The 17,067-nt window shown below is 45.5% G+C and overlaps 1 protein-coding gene across 25 annotated transcripts in view; it reads right to left on the reverse strand.

The window, feature by feature from the left end:
- The window catches only part of Ank3 (ankyrin 3), a 571,679-nt gene that overhangs the window by 169,440 nt on the left and 385,172 nt on the right, over positions 1-17,067 (reverse strand). For 15 of the 25 annotated variants that reach the window (XM_060369399.1, XM_060369391.1, XM_060369387.1 and 12 more), the window contains 3 exons: positions 16,079-16,264; positions 15,375-15,398; positions 13,881-13,979 (listed from right to left, as the gene is read on the reverse strand). In XM_060369399.1, coding sequence (XP_060225382.1) covers positions 13,881-13,979; positions 15,375-15,398; positions 16,079-16,264 — 309 coding nt within the window. The remainder of the gene's footprint in view (positions 1-13,880; positions 13,980-15,374; positions 15,399-16,078; positions 16,265-17,067) is intronic. The other 10 variants (XM_060369385.1, XM_060369384.1, XM_060369394.1 and 7 more) reach the window with 1 other exon arrangement.

A 17,067-nucleotide genomic window follows, 5' to 3' on the forward strand; every position in this document is an offset into this window, starting at 1 on the left:
AAGAGCATGTAATTCCCTACCTTGCTGCGACAATACAGAACTTACATCTAATTTAAAATAAACGAAGGAGAGCTGATGACAGGTTACCACTAAGGGAAGGGGTAAGTGGGTGGGGGATGCCATCTTCGCTCTGAGGCCCTTCTCCTCCCCGATTTCACAGCCTGCTACACAGCCTTTTGTGTAGCTCGGTGGCTTTCAATATAATAACAGTTGGTCAATTACATATACCTAACCTTTGTATTTTTGTTTTTGTTTTTCAAGACAGGGTTTCTCTGTGTCACCTTGGCTGTCCTGGACCAGCTTTGCAGACCAGGCTGGCCTTGAACTCACAGAGATCCACCTGCCTCTGCCTCCCTGGGTGCCGGGATGACAGGCGAGCACCACTGTACCTGGCTATACCTAACGGTTTTGTTTTAGCCACTCAGTGCATAGTTGAGCGGCTTTCTGTGAGTCACACCGTCGCACACCCATTCTCCAGCACTCTTGGCACCTTGAAGAGTGGAACTGTACCCAAGGAGAAAACTGTCCCGGGTTCTTCCTGCTCTGGCTGTGTCTGTCTGATCTGGGGATTTCCTGGAGGTGATCTGATCACCCAGTGCTCGATTCACTGTAATAGTTCATTTCACTGAGCAGTGTTCCCTCGCAGTGCATCTGGGGTATAGCAAGGGTTTCTTACTTTTCTGGAGGTAGAGTGACAGTCTAAACGCATGTGTGTGCTACCTCCTGTGGTTCCAATCCCCTGTCCCTGGACACTGGGGTCTTCAGCTTCTGTCTGTGTTTTCCTGAATAATGCTGCTAGAAATCCAGGGAGAGTCTCCTTTGACAATGCTTTCCTTTTTTGGGATAGGGTTGGACATTAGTAGCACCTATAATAATTCTCCCGAGCAAACACTCAACGCTTTTGGTGGTGGCCAGATTTTACTTTCCTATCATGTGTACAAGAGTTCCCTCCAAACCCTTGCTGATGCTTGTCTTACTTAAGCTGCCATCTTCATAGACATTTGATACAAGATTTCATTTCTTGTTGTTTTAGAGCAGTGATTTTTTTTCAACCTTCCTAAGCTGTGACCCTTTAATACAGTTCCTCATGTTGTGGTGACCCCAAACCATAAAATAGTTTTTGTTGCTACTTAATAACTGTAATTTTGTTACTGCTAAGAATCGTATTGTAAATATCTGATATGCAGGACATCTGATATGCGACCCCTGTGAAAGGGTCATTCGACCATCAAGGGGGTGAGACCCACAGGTTGAGGACCACTGCTTTAGAGGAAGGGTCTTACTCTCTGTAGATCAGGTGTAAAACTCATGGTGATGCTCTTGTATGAGGCTCTGCTGTATTTTTTTTTTCTTAAAGCTGTTGGGCTATATAACGTTTATTATTAGCCCTAAGAGTATCATGGCAGTATTATAACAAGACATAGATTAGATTGTATAATTGCCTTATTTACCTCGGGCTGGGCCGATACTCCTTCCTACCTACACTGTCTGAATCACGTCACCATCCATTTCCTAGCCCCCATCCAATGCCAGCCTCCTTAACTATCCCATCTTCCATCCATAATTCCATGCTTTACTCTTCATCTGGGCCTTTCCACACCATCATTGGAGTCCTTTCTCCAGTCCCCCATGGTTCTTTTCCTCCACACTAACCCTTCTCCTTCCTCCTCTCTTCTCCTCCATCTGTCCTGTGATTCTTGTGATTTCTTTTCATCCTCAAAAGCCCGAAAAACTAGCCATGCCTGCCTCATTCTGCCCTTCTCAGGGATAGGCCATTTAATGAACCAGTCAGGTATGTTTTAGGTAGGTTTACATAATCAAGGATGGTTGTACCCAGCAAGCAGTAAACAGATCTTGAGTGCCAGTAATTAGCATTAGACCGACCTCTAACAAGTCTCCTCCTTGCTAGGATTACCGTTGTTAGCCATCATACCCAACTCTGTGCTTTTTAAATGTACATTTCAAACCGCATTTCAGTTAGTCCATTAAAAACAAAACAAAACAAAAGAACACAAAAGAGCAATTGGGGAGAAGGGCTCATGAGTTCCTACTCCCAGCTAAGAGCTATTGGCAGTTAATGGTTGCTAGGGCAGCTACAGTCAGTTTTCTTCTGGAGAGTGGACTCTTACAGGCTGCACAAGCTCCAGTGGGGGCCCTATGCATGTCCACATAGGCATCTCTAACTGGACCCAGTGAGGCACAATAACAAACAAACAATAGAGGATGTGAAATTGGAAGTGGGAGGAGGATATGAAGGAGGGTTATAGAAAAGTTGGAAGGGAGGGGATGTGTATGGTCAAAACACTTTGGACAGTGTACAAAATGCTCAAATAATAGGTAAACGGAACTAACTAAAAGAGAAATAATGAGTGCTTTTAACTCAGGGGGAAAAAGTGAGGTCTGGTGAGCACTGAAGAATAAAATAGCAAATTGGAGGCTAGAAAGATGGCTTGTTAGTTAGGAACACCAGCTGCTCTTCCAGAGGACCCAGGTTTGATTCCCAGTTCCCCAATGGTGGCTCAAAACCATTTGTAACTCTAGTTCCAAAGGATCTGATTCTTCCTGCTGGTTTCCACAGACACAAGGCACACAGATGGTACACAGAAGTATCTGCAGGCAAAACGCTCATACACATAAAATAATAAAATTTTAAAAGTTTAAACCTCAAAATCGATTTACTTTCTGTATATCAAAGAGAGTCACTTCAAAATTTAAGTAAAGTGAGGTTGTCTAGAGACTCTAGATTTCCAGCGATGCTTCTCTCATAAATACAGTGATTTCAATAAACCATTCCACTTAGTTTCCTAACATTCTGCTACTCAAACTGGAAAAATAAAACATGGAGGGCCCTAAGAATGGTAAATTTTCCTTACTTCTCAATAAACCTGGAGCTTATTTCCATGTGGGATTTTTTTTCTCCTCCCTCTAGAAAGTAAATCACCTCTTGCAGATTTTCAGGATCTGAGCTCTTTAGAAATGTGTGTGTGTGTGTGTGTGTGTGTGTGTGTTCTTGGGGTAGGGGGGTGGGTACAATTTGCCTCCATTTGATCTTCAGTCGAATGGGGCACTTGCTGAAGTTTCAGACACATAAAGGGATGGGAATGGTGCCTTTGAGGCTCCTAAGTAAACATGACTAGGAGAAGATGATGTTGCAAGTGTGCAGAGCCTCTGTCCTAAGGAGCAGATATTTCTCCTAAAGACCAAGATGCAGCTACTGCTGACAGCCATAGCCTTGCTCTTAGCTTCCAGGCACTGGCGAAGCCCACCGTGCCCTGAGCTGATTCTCATCCAGCTCTGGCGGTATGCTAGTTCTGATGGTTCATGACCATGGCCACACTACTAGAGAAGGACAGCCCGAGTTCAGAGCCCTGTCCTGCCACTTTTTTCCAGGTAAGACCTGGGACCAGCATCTCCTTAGTGACTTTAATTTATTCCTCTGTGGAGTTGAAAGAAAATGCTACATATACATGCCCTTTGTAAGGTGTAAGATACAATGTAACCCCAATGCTATCAACTTAAGAAAATTGTTAACAGCCAATTATTTTTTTAGAAGATTTTTATGATGCAACACTGGGCAACTTTTTGTGGATGGCCAAGTACCCGCTGCAGGCTTCATGAGTCAGCAAGAGGCCCTTGCTTATGAACTGTTGGGAAATGCCTTTTAAATCTCAACACTCATTGGGCCTCACTTCTCATAGTGAAAGGCTCGCCTTGTATGTCTTGCCAAGAATGTGTGTTCCATGTCTGAGGTCATCAGGTTCCTAGTTATGGGAAATCATCCAAAGCATGATTACCAAAGAATAAAAGATGGATTTAATTTATTCTGTACCTGAACACACGCAGAGAACAAACTGCCAACCACTGGGTTTCTCTGGGCTGTGGCCTGCATATAGTCTATACACAAGCACAAATGGGACCTCTGGTGTCAGAATCTTCCATTTTCATTGTTACTTTATGTTGATATATATATAATGTTTGTTTTCTTTTATGACATATATGTTAGTGTGTGTTTGTACAGATGTGTGTGTGTACACGTGTATGTATGCAGAGGCCAGAGGTTCACATCAGGTATCTTCCTTATTTGCTCTCCAATTTACTTTTGAGCCAGCATCTCTTCCTGGATGTAGAGTTCACTGACTCAACTATGCTGGCTGGTTGGCTCTTGGGCCCCTGAGAGCCTCCTGTTCCTCCATCATCTTCTCCAGGGGCAGGACACCTTCCTGGCTGAGCTGTCTTCCCCGTCCCCAATTTTACTGTTTCTTATTCCAAACTACTTCAGGGCCAACTTGCACAGTTACTTTCCGGCTTCTTAGTGTAAACCGGAAGTCACTGTCATTACTCACGGGCTCCCTCAGAGGTGTAAGTGGATTACTGTGTGGGGTGCTCACTCCTGCATCTGCTCTTCAACAATGGAGAAGCCTAAGTAGTTTGGAATTCTGCATGAGTTTCTCCCACCTCTTTGCAAAGTTTCTGTAGTGAGAACTAAGAGGCTGTCAGGGGCTGTTTGGTGCAATCTCACAGCGAGCGCCGACTCCTAGAGCAGCGATTCTCAACCTGCGGGAAGTGACCATTGGAAAACACACGTCCGATGGTCTAAGGAGCCGAGATACCACCAAGTAGCAAAATTACAGTTATGAGGCAAAAATGAAAATAAGTTTACATCCGGGGTTCCTAAGATGACGTGGTTCCTGATGGCTGAGACACACAGGTTGAGAACCGCTGGTCTGTATACACCCTTCCTCGGCTTCCCTCCTCTTGGGATGTGGTCCTGCTGGGCAGTTGTGTCGGAGGACACTGGACTACTGCATGTGTGCTTTGAAGGGGACCCTCCTTACGCACAGACCCTGAGCCACCCAGGACCTTTCTCATCACATGCCGAGAAGCACTGTGACAACCCAAAATGCCCTGGGGTGCAAAAGTTCAAAGTACATTATATATGTATGGAAATGCCATAATGAAGCCTATTGTTATGTATCATATATGATAACAGTGAACAAAAGTCCTCTATCAGTTGCAAAGCTTCCAAGGAGAATGATGCTCCCTTTTCCCCTGAGAGGTTCTAGGAGGATTCAGGAGACGATAATTCTCAGTAGATCACAGAACCCAGGGTTGGCTATGCATCACCCACAACCCTTTTCCATAGGTGACCAGTGTAAAAGGAACTCTATTATCTTGTTTTAATTGTTGTCTCTTATTGCTTCTCTGTGGTAGCCTAGGCCTAGTCCTGGAAGCTTTTAGCCTCCGTACAATCTAACCTAGGCCTAGAATGTTTTCAGCCTCTCAGACTTACTGCTTGATAAGCTCAGCCTTTCTTCCCTTTCTTGCTCTTACTGAGCTTATAAGCTAGTAAGAACCTATCTCGTAGCTACTTAAGGGGCAATGAGAGAGTAAAGAAGCAGTTTTTACTGGAACAGTAATAGAGAGATAGGTTGTAGAGAGAACTCAAGTGAAGACCAAATGAGCCAGAGAATAGGAAGGAACCAGAAGATTAGAAAAGATTGCTACAGATAGTCTGAGGCAAGCAGAGCAATTTAGAGGCCAAGAGAAAAGCCAGATTGAGTAAGTTAGCTGGCAGAGGAGTTTGAGCTAGGACAGCTGAGTTGAACCAGCTAGTACAGAGCTCAGAAAGAGCAAGAATGGGTGAGCTTATTAAGCAGTAAGTCTCAGAGGATGAAAACACTCTGGCCCTAGGCTAGATTGTACATAGGCTAGAAGCTTCCAGAACTAGGCCTAGGTTAGCAGAAGGAGGCAGTAAGCCTCCCAGACAACAATTGAAACAGGAGAATAAAAGCTACATTCACAGACTGGGGATGGCAAGAGCTCCCAACCAAGCCTGGTTTCTTTTCCACACACCTCACAATATTCAAGGAACACTTCTATCTTAGCTTCTCCAGCTGGACCAGTAACGATGCCCTTCTGTCTGCAGGCCCCAGACCAGTGCCCTCAGCCTGGATGCCACTGCCCTAATTTGCCCCATCTTTCTTCTGCAGCATCGTTCACACCTGTGTATGAGCTGCAGCCTGGGTTGCTTTTCTCCTTTCGGTTTGGATGCTTTTTTGGTACTGTGCCTCAGACTGCACATGTTAACACATGCTCCACCTCAGAGCTCTTCCATATCATGGCTGACTGCAAAAACTGTGTTTCTAGGGAAATGTCACATCACCTGGCTTTCCAACCACGCAAATCCACACGGGTCTCCTTCCTAAACGCGTCTTCACCGACTCTCTTGCTTCAAAGTGGGAGCATACATGTGCCCAGAGGCACTTACCCCGTGACATTGGCTTCTCTGCCATTCTACAATCCTCAAACTACCATTTCTATGGAGGTGCCCATAGTAGAGGAGGGGCAGGGAGATGAGTCATAACCCGAAAGTCATATCTGAGGACAGGCAGTGTGGAAAATGTGCTGCAGTGTTCAGCAGGAGGTCAGGCCAGGTCATGGCAGCACAGCGCAGTTCCTTGAGCTAACTGGTGGGAAGGAAAACTCTAAAGCTAGAGAAAAGGATTTTTTTTAAAGTGCAAATGAGGAAAGCTAAGCTCTACTGACTCCATCCTTAATAGAATTTTGATTTGCAGGATTTCAAAATAGGATTTATTCAGGTCATCGAGAAACACTCTTGGCGCGTGGATTGATGACTAGGGGAGGCTGGGAGAGGAACAGGTACCTTGCAGTTTCTACCAAAAAATTTTTAAGCAGATCAGTCTCTCTCCTTTTATTAAATTTTATTTTATGTGTATTGGTGTGAGGGCATCAGACCACCTGGAACTGGAGTTACAGACCATTGTGGGCTCCCATATGGGTGCTGGGAGTTGAACCTGGGACCTTTGGAAGAGCAGGGAGTGCTCTTAGCCAATGAGCCATCTGTCCAGCCCCCATTTTTGTTGTTGTTCATAACTGGAGTTCTTCCTTCCCCAAGCTATGACATATGACAGACTTCTTTTTTATTCAAAAATTTATTTTATTTTATTTATTTATTTTTTACCATGTTTGTATCTCTGTATATGTGGGTGCCAAGGAGGCCAAAAAGGAACATCAGATCCCCTGGTACTTGGGTCCTGAGCTGCCTTACTTAGGTACTGGGAACCAAACTCCAGTCCTCTGCAAGAGCAACCAGTGCCCTTACTCACGTCTTAAAGGCTGACTGTGTGCTGACCTAAACCACAGCAAGCTGTACCCAATTACATTCTGGAAGTGACATTTCTGATCACGAGAAGTGCTTCAGCCACAGTGCTGCCTACTGGACACGAGCCATGCTCTTGAGGGAAGCCTGTCTTAGGGCAAACACGTTCTCTCCTGATGACAGTGACAGTGAGCACCACAAAGAGGTCAGGAGCTCCTGTCTGATGTCTCAAGCAAGATGGATTTTCTTCCACTGTCATCATGTCGCCATGGCCTATGAACTCTCAGTGAACCCACTGTGTGCATGACAATGCTGCCACTGGCAAGAGCATGAAGGGTAAGCCGCAAGGCACTGTGGGAAACTAGCAGTGGGACCTCAGTGTGGTCTGCTTTGTCATGGAACTTTGTGCTCTGTGGTGAAAGAAGGAAGGGAAGGCCAAAGCCACCTCCATCGCTGTCAGAGAAGAGGGCTGGGCAGTGAGGAAGGGCCTGTGTTTCGTGGTCAGCTCTCTACTGGTTGCTTAAAAAAAAAAAAAAACAAAAAAACTAAAGTGCTGGGTATGGTGGGGTATGCCTTCAAGCCTAGCACTCGGGAGACAGAGATAGGCAGATATCTGTGGCTTGAGGCCAGCCCGAAGTACACAGTGGGACCCTGTCTCCAAATAAAACAGAATAAACCCAATCCAGGTCAGGCCGGGAAGAGGTGGTACACGTCACTGATTCAACTCTTGGGAAGCTGGGGCAGGAGAATCACAAGTTTGAGGGCAGCCTGGAATACATTGTGAACGCTCGTCGCCAAAAGTAAAAAAGGCCAGGTGTTGAAGGGACCCAACCCAGACTGCGTCAGTGACCAAAGTGAAGGGCAGTCTGCGGAGGTCTGGTGGGTTTCCTCTCTTGGCTTCATACTGCCTGCTACTATGAAACTCACCTCCTTGGGCGAGGAACAGATAGATCCCACACCACACAGAAAGAGAGCAGGGCAGCCCAAGTGTGAAAGTAGATCTAAGACAAGTGTATTTCTTAAAAGAAAACATGCAGGAGAGTCTCCGAGAAGGCAGAATTCAGAGAAAGGTTGAGATGTCGTGCAAGTTGTAAGAGCAGTCTACACAATCTTGCAAAAACTCTCTTACCTTGTCCCTTCCGAGACAGAAATGTTAATAAGACCACATGGTGAATGTGGGGGCTTTGCGGGGTGACAATGTTCCTATAAGTCATACTTTTCTACCAACATTCTCAAATCCTCGTTTTCATTTAATATTTTCTTTTAAGTCTTTGATATGTTAGAGCCTACATTTGGAGATAAACCTGTTTTAAGAACAGGTGTGTCTATAAGGAAAAACATGCAAATAAACAGAAGTTATAGGTGGCTTTTTTACTTCCTTTTAGTTGATTTTATAAATGAAATGTGTTTTGAGGGAGACACATTTTAAACCTGTGCATGGAAAGATTCTGTGCCACAAACCAGAGTCTAGTCTGCTTAGTTCTGTATCCCTAAAACAGCCATTAGGGCTTCAGCATACACGCTCTCTCTCTCTCTCTCTCTCTCTCTCTCTCTCTCTCTCTCTTTTCAAGGATTTGTTTTATGTGTATGCGTATTTTGCCTGTGCACATATATGTGCATCCCATGCAGGCCTGGTGCCATGGATCACCTGGAACTGGAGTTACAGACCGTTGTGATCCTCTGTGGGCATGCTGGAAATCGAACCCAGGTCCTCTCCAGGAGCAGCCAGTGCTCTTAACCACTTATCTTTCTCTCCAGGCCTTCAGCCAAACTTATAATTGGGGCATGCTGAAGTCTGTCCACACACCTGGAAGTTGCCTAGACTGTGCCCTCATATCCCAAGTCTGAGGTTCTGATACCAACACCCTGTGAATCCCTGTGGCTTGGCAGTCCTGTCTCCCCAGACCATCTACACGTGAGTCATAGATGCTCAGAGCTCCTGTCCTTCAGCACCTGACATTCAGCACTTGAGTTGGGCAAAGGTCTTGGGGAATCTTGCTGACTCTCATGGTAACCCTGCTCCTTCAGTGCAGCTAGGGAGAAGCTTATAAGTCTAAACGTGTTACAGGCTGAAGCAAAGGGAGTTTGGTGCGCTGGGGAAGAATCAGGCCTGAGAACAAGATCTGCCCGTATGTAATGGGTAAGGAAGCCCCGAAGTGATGTCATCATTCCTCTTTGAATTTTGTAAGTTTATACTCAGTCTCTCCCTAGGACAGATACTGGGATATCAACTCTGTGGGCAACACAGGCTCCGAGATGTGCAAGAAGACACAGATTTGACCTTGAGGAATTAAAAATCTTATGTGCGTGTAGCAGAGTACGGGAGGGAGCCGTTAGTGTATTTTATTACATTTCAGTTATCACATATTTTTGAGCTATTAAGTATAAAAACCTAATGTAGAAGCAGGAATTTAGCACATGCTTAATTAATGATAGCTTTAAAATCACAGTTACCATAAATTCTACCTGAGAAGGAAGGAAGGAAACAGGGAGGCTTCTTAACGTTGTTCACACTTAAAGCCAGCCCTCTGGTTGAATGGAATGCTTCAGAACCTTCCGGTGACTCCATTGGTATGCTGGTATGCCAAGGGTGCCTGGTCATGGCAGGGAGACAAAGGGCTCTCTGGCCACACACACAAACATCCTGCCTTCTTGTTTTCAGAACAGTGAGGAATGGTTTTCTGAAACAAATGGCTTTTTATCTTCAAAGAGCCGTAGATACGAGGAGGCCCACTCACTGTGCGTAGTGAGGTCTGCCCTGGAAGGCTGAGAGGATGAAGATCGTGCAAAGTCCACAGCACAGAGGCCACTGTGGAAAGATGTCTGGGAAGCAGAAAGAAGCGACGGGCAGCAGTGGCCTCTAAAGCACAGCACGGTAGAGGCTGCACAATAGAGACAGCAAAGTGGACGAAACAGAGTTCACAGGATGCCCAAAGACTAGTGAAGGGTGGAAGCCTATAGGGCAGGGAGCCTAAGGCAGGTGACATTCAGAAGTCACTGTGGCCACTGGAGGGAAGGCAGGCCTGTGATGTGGGGGTGAGAACAAAGCTAGGCTTTGTTTTCATCTTCTCTGACAGCCCCAAAGTGTTACCTATCGGTGCCAGGTGCTACGCAAGCCTCTTGGCATAGGTAAGCGTTGATCGCTTAGAATGTTCTTGAGAAGTAGGACAAGAAATGTTAAGAAACGTTCTTACGATGTAGCACCAACTAGCCTGGAACTGCTTATGTAGATCACACTGGTCTTGTAGAGACCTGGCTTTACCTACTGAGTATGTATGGCATCATGCTTAGCTCAAATGATACACATTTTAAATTCAGTTTAAATTAAAATTAGCCACATTCATGAATGTCTCTGGCAGCCCAGACATGAGGTAGACAGCTTGTCTGAGCTTCAAGGGCCATCAAAATAATGAAAAGTCAATGTATCACACGACGCCACTATACCAATGCTGCTATTTATGAACAGAACTCCAATTCAGCATATCACAGATGTTGTATACCGACGTTTTCTGCCAGTATTTGCAATGTATTATATATGCGTATGTATGCATACATGTATGAAATTGTCAAAGAGTTGAATTTGTATAATGTGTAAAGCAAAAGTATCTATGCGTTTATATATCCACATGCCATGTATACATGTCCACATATATTAAAGGTTCAAACATTTTATTCCCCAGTTCATTGCAGACAGCTGGCGACACTTTCCTTTTCTATTCCATGCTTCTGGATCTTCTCTGCCTGCTTTAATTTGTAAACAACCTGGAATCTTCTAGAGCAAATTTCTAAGCCTTTCAGGGGTCAGACTAGGAAATACTAAATACCAGGACCTTCAAATCTCCTTCAGTCAACAGGAGGGGCTTGACAAGCACCCACTTAATGCGATTCGGCCTTTCATCACCCCTGCGTGTAAGTGCTCCTTCCTGGAATGGCAATCAGTAGGGCCTCTGGGGGTGTCTCAGTTACATTCTCTTCCCTAAGAGAGGAAGAATTTGCTATGAGAGCAAAGGTCATCAATTTAGAGGGCGTCAAAGCTGTCATAGCTGACTCAGTTCAGGCGGTAGAAGGCTGACACCGCATAACAGCATTCAGCAGTTCTGTGGGGGACCTGGGAATGGGGTGGGTTAGCTGCGTGGATAGTACGAAAAGAAGTATTGAAGGTGTCAGCTGGGCTAGTTGGTAAATACAGGGCAGAGTCACAGCGTGAATCAGAACTGGTAGAAGTCTGCAAAGTGTGGTGATGGAACATGGACTGTCCTGCCCTCCCGTTGTCAGAACTGCTCCCAGGGTGTACATGTGCCTCTCCTTGGTCCACACTGGTTCGTTTCTGCCCCTCGTCTGTTTCAGAAACATCTACACCTGTGGCACTATCCTGGCTTCTACGTCAGGCTCTTTACTAGTTATAATCCACTCTCTGTGTCCTTCCCCAGCCTACGGCACTGCCACCAGCCACCAGCCTAAATCCTCAACAGCTCAACCCTCCATCATATCCACTTGCGCTAGGAACGTGGAACCCAGAACCCCCTCCCTAAAGACAAAGGGTGCTTCTGCTGTTTGGTATTTTACCCCTAAATATCTTCTACGCCACCATCCACACCTGGCTCTCAGCCTGTGATTTATGGTAATAATTTGCGGGCAGGTCTTAAGCAAATAAAACCAAGTATCTTCCCTTCATTGTTCTGCTTTGTTCTGGAGGGAACCGTGACTGAATAATGCCTCTGAGTTTAGGCACGGAGCGACCGCTGTACTACCCTGGTACAAACGCTGATGAGGAAGTCACTAGGGATTTGGAATGTAAGATGGGTAAGCTCTTTCTAAAGAGTCTTCTCAGACACCCCAAAGCCAGTCACCCATCACCGCCCACAAAGAGAAGCAGAGGCTGCTGGGAGTAAACTAGAGTTCAGGGCTCCTATACATGGTATTTAACCCAACTGCACTACAGCCTTTGCCATGTGGTGTCAGGAGGCCTCATCAGTTGGGACAGGCTGGCGAGGATGAGTTTTGGGTCTAGAAAAAAGCAGCAAGTGTGGTACATCTTAAACCAACACACACATAATTGCTTTACATCACTTTCTGGTGATGCTTGTTGAGCTTAACATGCAGGTCTGAGGTTTTCATCCATCTATAATCAATAAAGGATCATCGGTCATGACGAGCGCAGTCATTGTTGGGAGGGAAATGGATACACTCGAGTTGCCTATAGGAGTGTGACAATGCTCTCATCCTCTCTTCCTTTGCTTAAGCATCCCCTCAAATCTAAATTTATTTTTAGCAGCAACAGACAATTTCTCAAAGACAGCAGAGGCCAGCTTCAAAGCCATCGGGACATGGATTTTTCCAAACGTCCCAGTTAGAAGATATGTCTTAGGGAGGTATTGACTGTGGTGTGAATTATACAAATGGACCCAGAAGAATTATGCATCTGGACTCCAGTGTGAACGCTGGCTTACAGAAGCTCTCTGAACTTGTCCCTCTGAAAGTCACAGAAGGCCTCAGATCCAAACAGGGGCACTAGCAGAACTCCAGGTGGGAAGCAGTAACTCTCTCCAGCCACTCAAATCAACAAAGCTTTTCAGTAAATGGATGGCCACAGTGGAAATCTACGTTGGTGCCTCCTGAGTACTCATCAATTTTTTTTTTCCTAGAACTAATGAACCATAAGAAGCTTGCTAACTGCCTTACATTAGATTAGGGAGATGAAATAAGTGACTTAGTTCTTTGAGTCTGCGTCTTCTAACTGCTAGCTCGAGGTTCAGGGCTAAGCCTGCCTCACCTGTTCAACAGGGATGAGTTAAGCCTTTCTTCTTGAGACAAAATGTGGCACTGCCCACCTACCAGCTCTTTCAAAGATAATTTTGCTTTCACTGCTACACAGCTGGCACTAGCCTTGCACCCCCTTCCACCTCACCCCATTTTTCTAGAAGACGAGCTTGCTGTGAAGATAATGCTTCGAATGTTGTGGTGATGTTCAGATGTGAGGTGCTATGTGGCGTTGCTCTGGCCTCAAATTTCTGTCACTCCATAGTGAGTTGATATCACTTTATTATTTCTTATATCATTATATTTTTAGATCTTATATCATCATGTTTCTTTTCGTAATTTCAATTAATTCATCTTGCAAATAAACTTAGAGCACACAGAGAATTTCTTACATGTATGTACAATGTATTATGATCGTCATCACCCTCTGGGTTCCTTCTCCAACTTTATTCTGGTCCCTCCAATACATCCCTCCACCAACTTAATCCTCCCTTTAAAGATACTCCATTCAGTCAAATTAATGCTACCTTACACATGGGCTTGGAACATAGATAATCCTACTGTGGCTACAATCTCAGAGAAAAATGACTCTCCTTCCCCAAGTCACCATCAACTGCCAATAGTCTCTCAGTAAGGACCAGGAGTGGGGCCTTGGGAACCCCTCCCAGACCCATGTACCCGAACAATTTCTAACACTTCTAGGTTATTTCACATGGAAAACTGCCTGTAGTTCTGAGCTGTGGGAATCACAATTACTTACATGTGTTTTTCTCTGTAAGAGCTTATTATTGGCGATGCATTGCATGACCTACACTCCCAATCTTTGTTTAATTTCCCCTTCAACTATCAAGCACACCTATGTAATAACAAGACATAAGGTGACAAATTTGATCTCTCGGTGACTGGAAGGCCATACCCCAGCCTATTCTTGATCCTGGGAAGTGAGACGTCAAGGTCATTTGAGATGCTCTGCAGATGTCATGCTTTGCCGTGTACTCACCCGTGCGGTGAAGTCCACAGCAGCCGCTCGGTTCAACAGCAACGTGGCCACGTTAATATTCCCATAGTGAGCAGCTATGTGGAGCGGGGTGAAGCCACTCTGCGAAGAGAAGCCAACAAATGGTCAGTCGACTCCTTTCTGGCTCCTCCTATGCTCAAATAAACATAAAAATGAGGGAGCAAAATAGGCTGGGGTCCACATTCCACTCTGTGCTAGGCTTTGGTCAGGCCCAGTGGTTCACAGGGTTTCTAAGAAAGCCCGCGCTCACAGGCAGAGGGAGAGCTGGGGGAAACGCAGGGATGGAGAATGATCAGTGTAAGGAGTCCACTAGCAGAACTGTGTGGAAGCCGACATCTCAGAACCCCTCACATTCACAGCTGTCTGGCTTTATTTACTGACACTGTTTTAGGCAAGTGAGAGAAATGGCCATAGAAACTCCCGGAAACAAATTCAGTTAGTTTATACAACATATAACTCAGATGCACCAACAGTAAACGTCAGTCTTAAGGACTAAGGCAATGTGTGGGTGGGCAGAGCTATTATACCATCCAGGTGATTTCTTAAAAAATATTCTATTTATTTATTCATTATTTAAACAGTATTCTGCCTGCGTGTGTGGCTGCATGCCAGAAGAGGGCACCAGATCTCATTATAGACGCTTATGAGCCACCATGTGGTTGCTGGGAGTTGAACTCAGGACCTTTGGATATACAGCCACTGCTCTTAACCTCTGAGCCATCTTTCTAGTCCTCTCCCCCCCACCAGGAGTGATTTTTATATCAAGGAAATCATGTTTTTCTTCAAGAATGAAGACCCTCATCTTTTCATGAACCTGTCTAGTCAGCGACATAGTCTCATGGATGCTCTTCTACCGTGGTCATTTTACTTCTTTAAAAAATGCCAAACATGCAGTGATCCACTAGCCCCTCCACCCCCAAAATCGTAACCTTGGAAGAGGTGATGCATGTGTAGCTTGTTAGCAAGCTTCTTAGCCATGCTAGCCATCGCTGCCTCTCATGGAAGGTGGGTCAGATCACACCATTCTGAGTAACTCTCCTGTTGCTGACACCACGGAGGGTAAGTCATGCAGAACCCTAACTGGAGTCCCGGAGGAGTGGAGCGACAGGGGTGTCTGCAGCTTCAGGTAAGCCGATAAGCATCGGAAGCATCAGAGAGCCTTCGTCTTAACACCCAGAGGCATCCCGAGGATTCCTAAACCTTCCTTCCCAATGCCGAGTTCAGCTGCAGAAAGCCCTGGCAAATCAACCTGCTGCCTGCTCTGGCACATGCTCCTTCAGGGGTCGGGGGGTGGGGTGGGGGAAGCAGGATTCTAGCCTACAAAAGGCAAAGCAGAGAAGGAGGGGGAGGGGATGAGGCAGCAAACCTAGGAAATGGAAAGCGATGAAGCAGATCTCGGTTATACAAAGGGGGAAAATAAAAACCCAAAACCAAAAAAAAAAAAAAAAAAAAAAGGAGACAGATACATATATATACCTCAGTTGCTCTATTCACCACCATCTAGGTTAACACATTGGGAGGCAAAGAGGAGGAAAAAATGAACGGTTAGTTCACTCGGTGACATGGACCGCGGAAGCTCATGACGGCTACGGGATGAAGATGAAAGCTAGGATGGAAAGGGAATCGGGTGCAGGGAGAAAGCTAGACTCCACAAAGGACGGCTGGCTACACAGAGACCTGCTCCGTTGCCCCATTGCCCCCACACAGACTTCTAAGCAAGACAATAGGAGTCTTCGGCTGTGGCTCTTTCTCTGCGGCATGCTTTCCACAGCTCCACTGCCCCCGGCAGCGCTGCCTACTGCCGTAGAGGTCAAACCCTTGAAAGTTCGCGCTCACTATCGCTAGCGTTTTTGTAACTTGGCCTGGATGCTTGAGCTGCGCTGTTCAGTACATTCCTTTTTGTGATATGGAAAGGAAGGAGACTGTAAGTGCGTGGAAGTCCTTTTTCTTTGGAGGTGACCTCCCTGTTGGCATGCATAAGGCGACATGGACAGCATTCTCTGGCTTCTCAGGTCGAGGCAGGGAGTGACTGCATTGGCTGGCATAGACACACGCTCTCATTCCTTTTACTGAAGTCCTATTTTTGGCACAAGCCTGCCGGGAGGGAGCCGGGGTGTCCCTGAAGGTTGCCCGCCTGACCTAAGGCAGGGGCGGGAAAGGCTGGGATGCTTGGGGCCTACCTTGGACTCCACGTCGGCGTTGTTGTCATTTTGCAGGAGCAGGGCCGCCGCCTTCGTGTCGTCTTTCCGGGCTGCGATGTGGAGGGCTGGGAGACGCACTTTTCCCTTCGTGTCATTTTCGAGCAGGAGTGACACAACTTGGTCATGACCTTGTTGCAGAGCTACAGCCAATGGCGTGAAGCCGTCCTGCAAACAGAAGAAGGGGTCGAGCTTGGTCAAGGGGGTACTTTCTTATCAAATCATGAGGCAATGGGATGGCCAAGTTATTGTTTAGGGTTTTCGATGCTGACAGCAGATTTAAAAGCACATAAGCATACTATAATTACACATGTATATGTACTCAAAAAACAAGAAATTTTTGGTTTTTGGTTTTTTTCCTCAAAGGCTATTAATCATAGATGAATTGAAAAAAAAATTGAGATGATGTCCAAATGTCAGTATATATAAAACTATCTTTACGAGACAGTATCTAAGTTAAATCTAGGCAGAGTTTTCCAAGGAGATTTTTAAATGAGTTGTAAACTTTCTCATTGATCCTTTAAAGATGGGGTAAGTATTCATAACAAACTAGTCTATGTTTGGAGGAAAGAGATGAGTAGAACATGGCCATTACCACTTCAAGAAAGGTCTATGGGATAGCTCTTGGCTTCTTTAGCCAGTGAGAGGAAATAAGCAGCCATCATGCAGTACCTGACTTTAATAATTTGTTATCATAACTGCATGTATTTATAGGGACAATATGATGCTATAATTTATGAATACAGTGGAATAATGAATTTAAGTTAGTAAGCATACATATCACCTCAAATGCCTTTTTGTTGTTTTTGTTTTTGCTATTTGAGACTGGCTCTCTCTGTGTAATAGCCCTGGCTGTCCTGGACTTGCTTTGTAGACCAGGCTGGCCTCAAATTCACAGAGATCTGCCTGCCTCTGCCTCCTGAGTGCTGGGATTAAAGGTATGTGCCACCACGCTCAGTGTCAAATGACTA

The sequence above is a fragment of the Meriones unguiculatus genome, chromosome 16 (assembly GCF_030254825.1).
Source record: "Meriones unguiculatus strain TT.TT164.6M chromosome 16, Bangor_MerUng_6.1, whole genome shotgun sequence".
NCBI classification, from domain to species: domain Eukaryota; kingdom Metazoa; phylum Chordata; class Mammalia; order Rodentia; family Muridae; genus Meriones; species Meriones unguiculatus.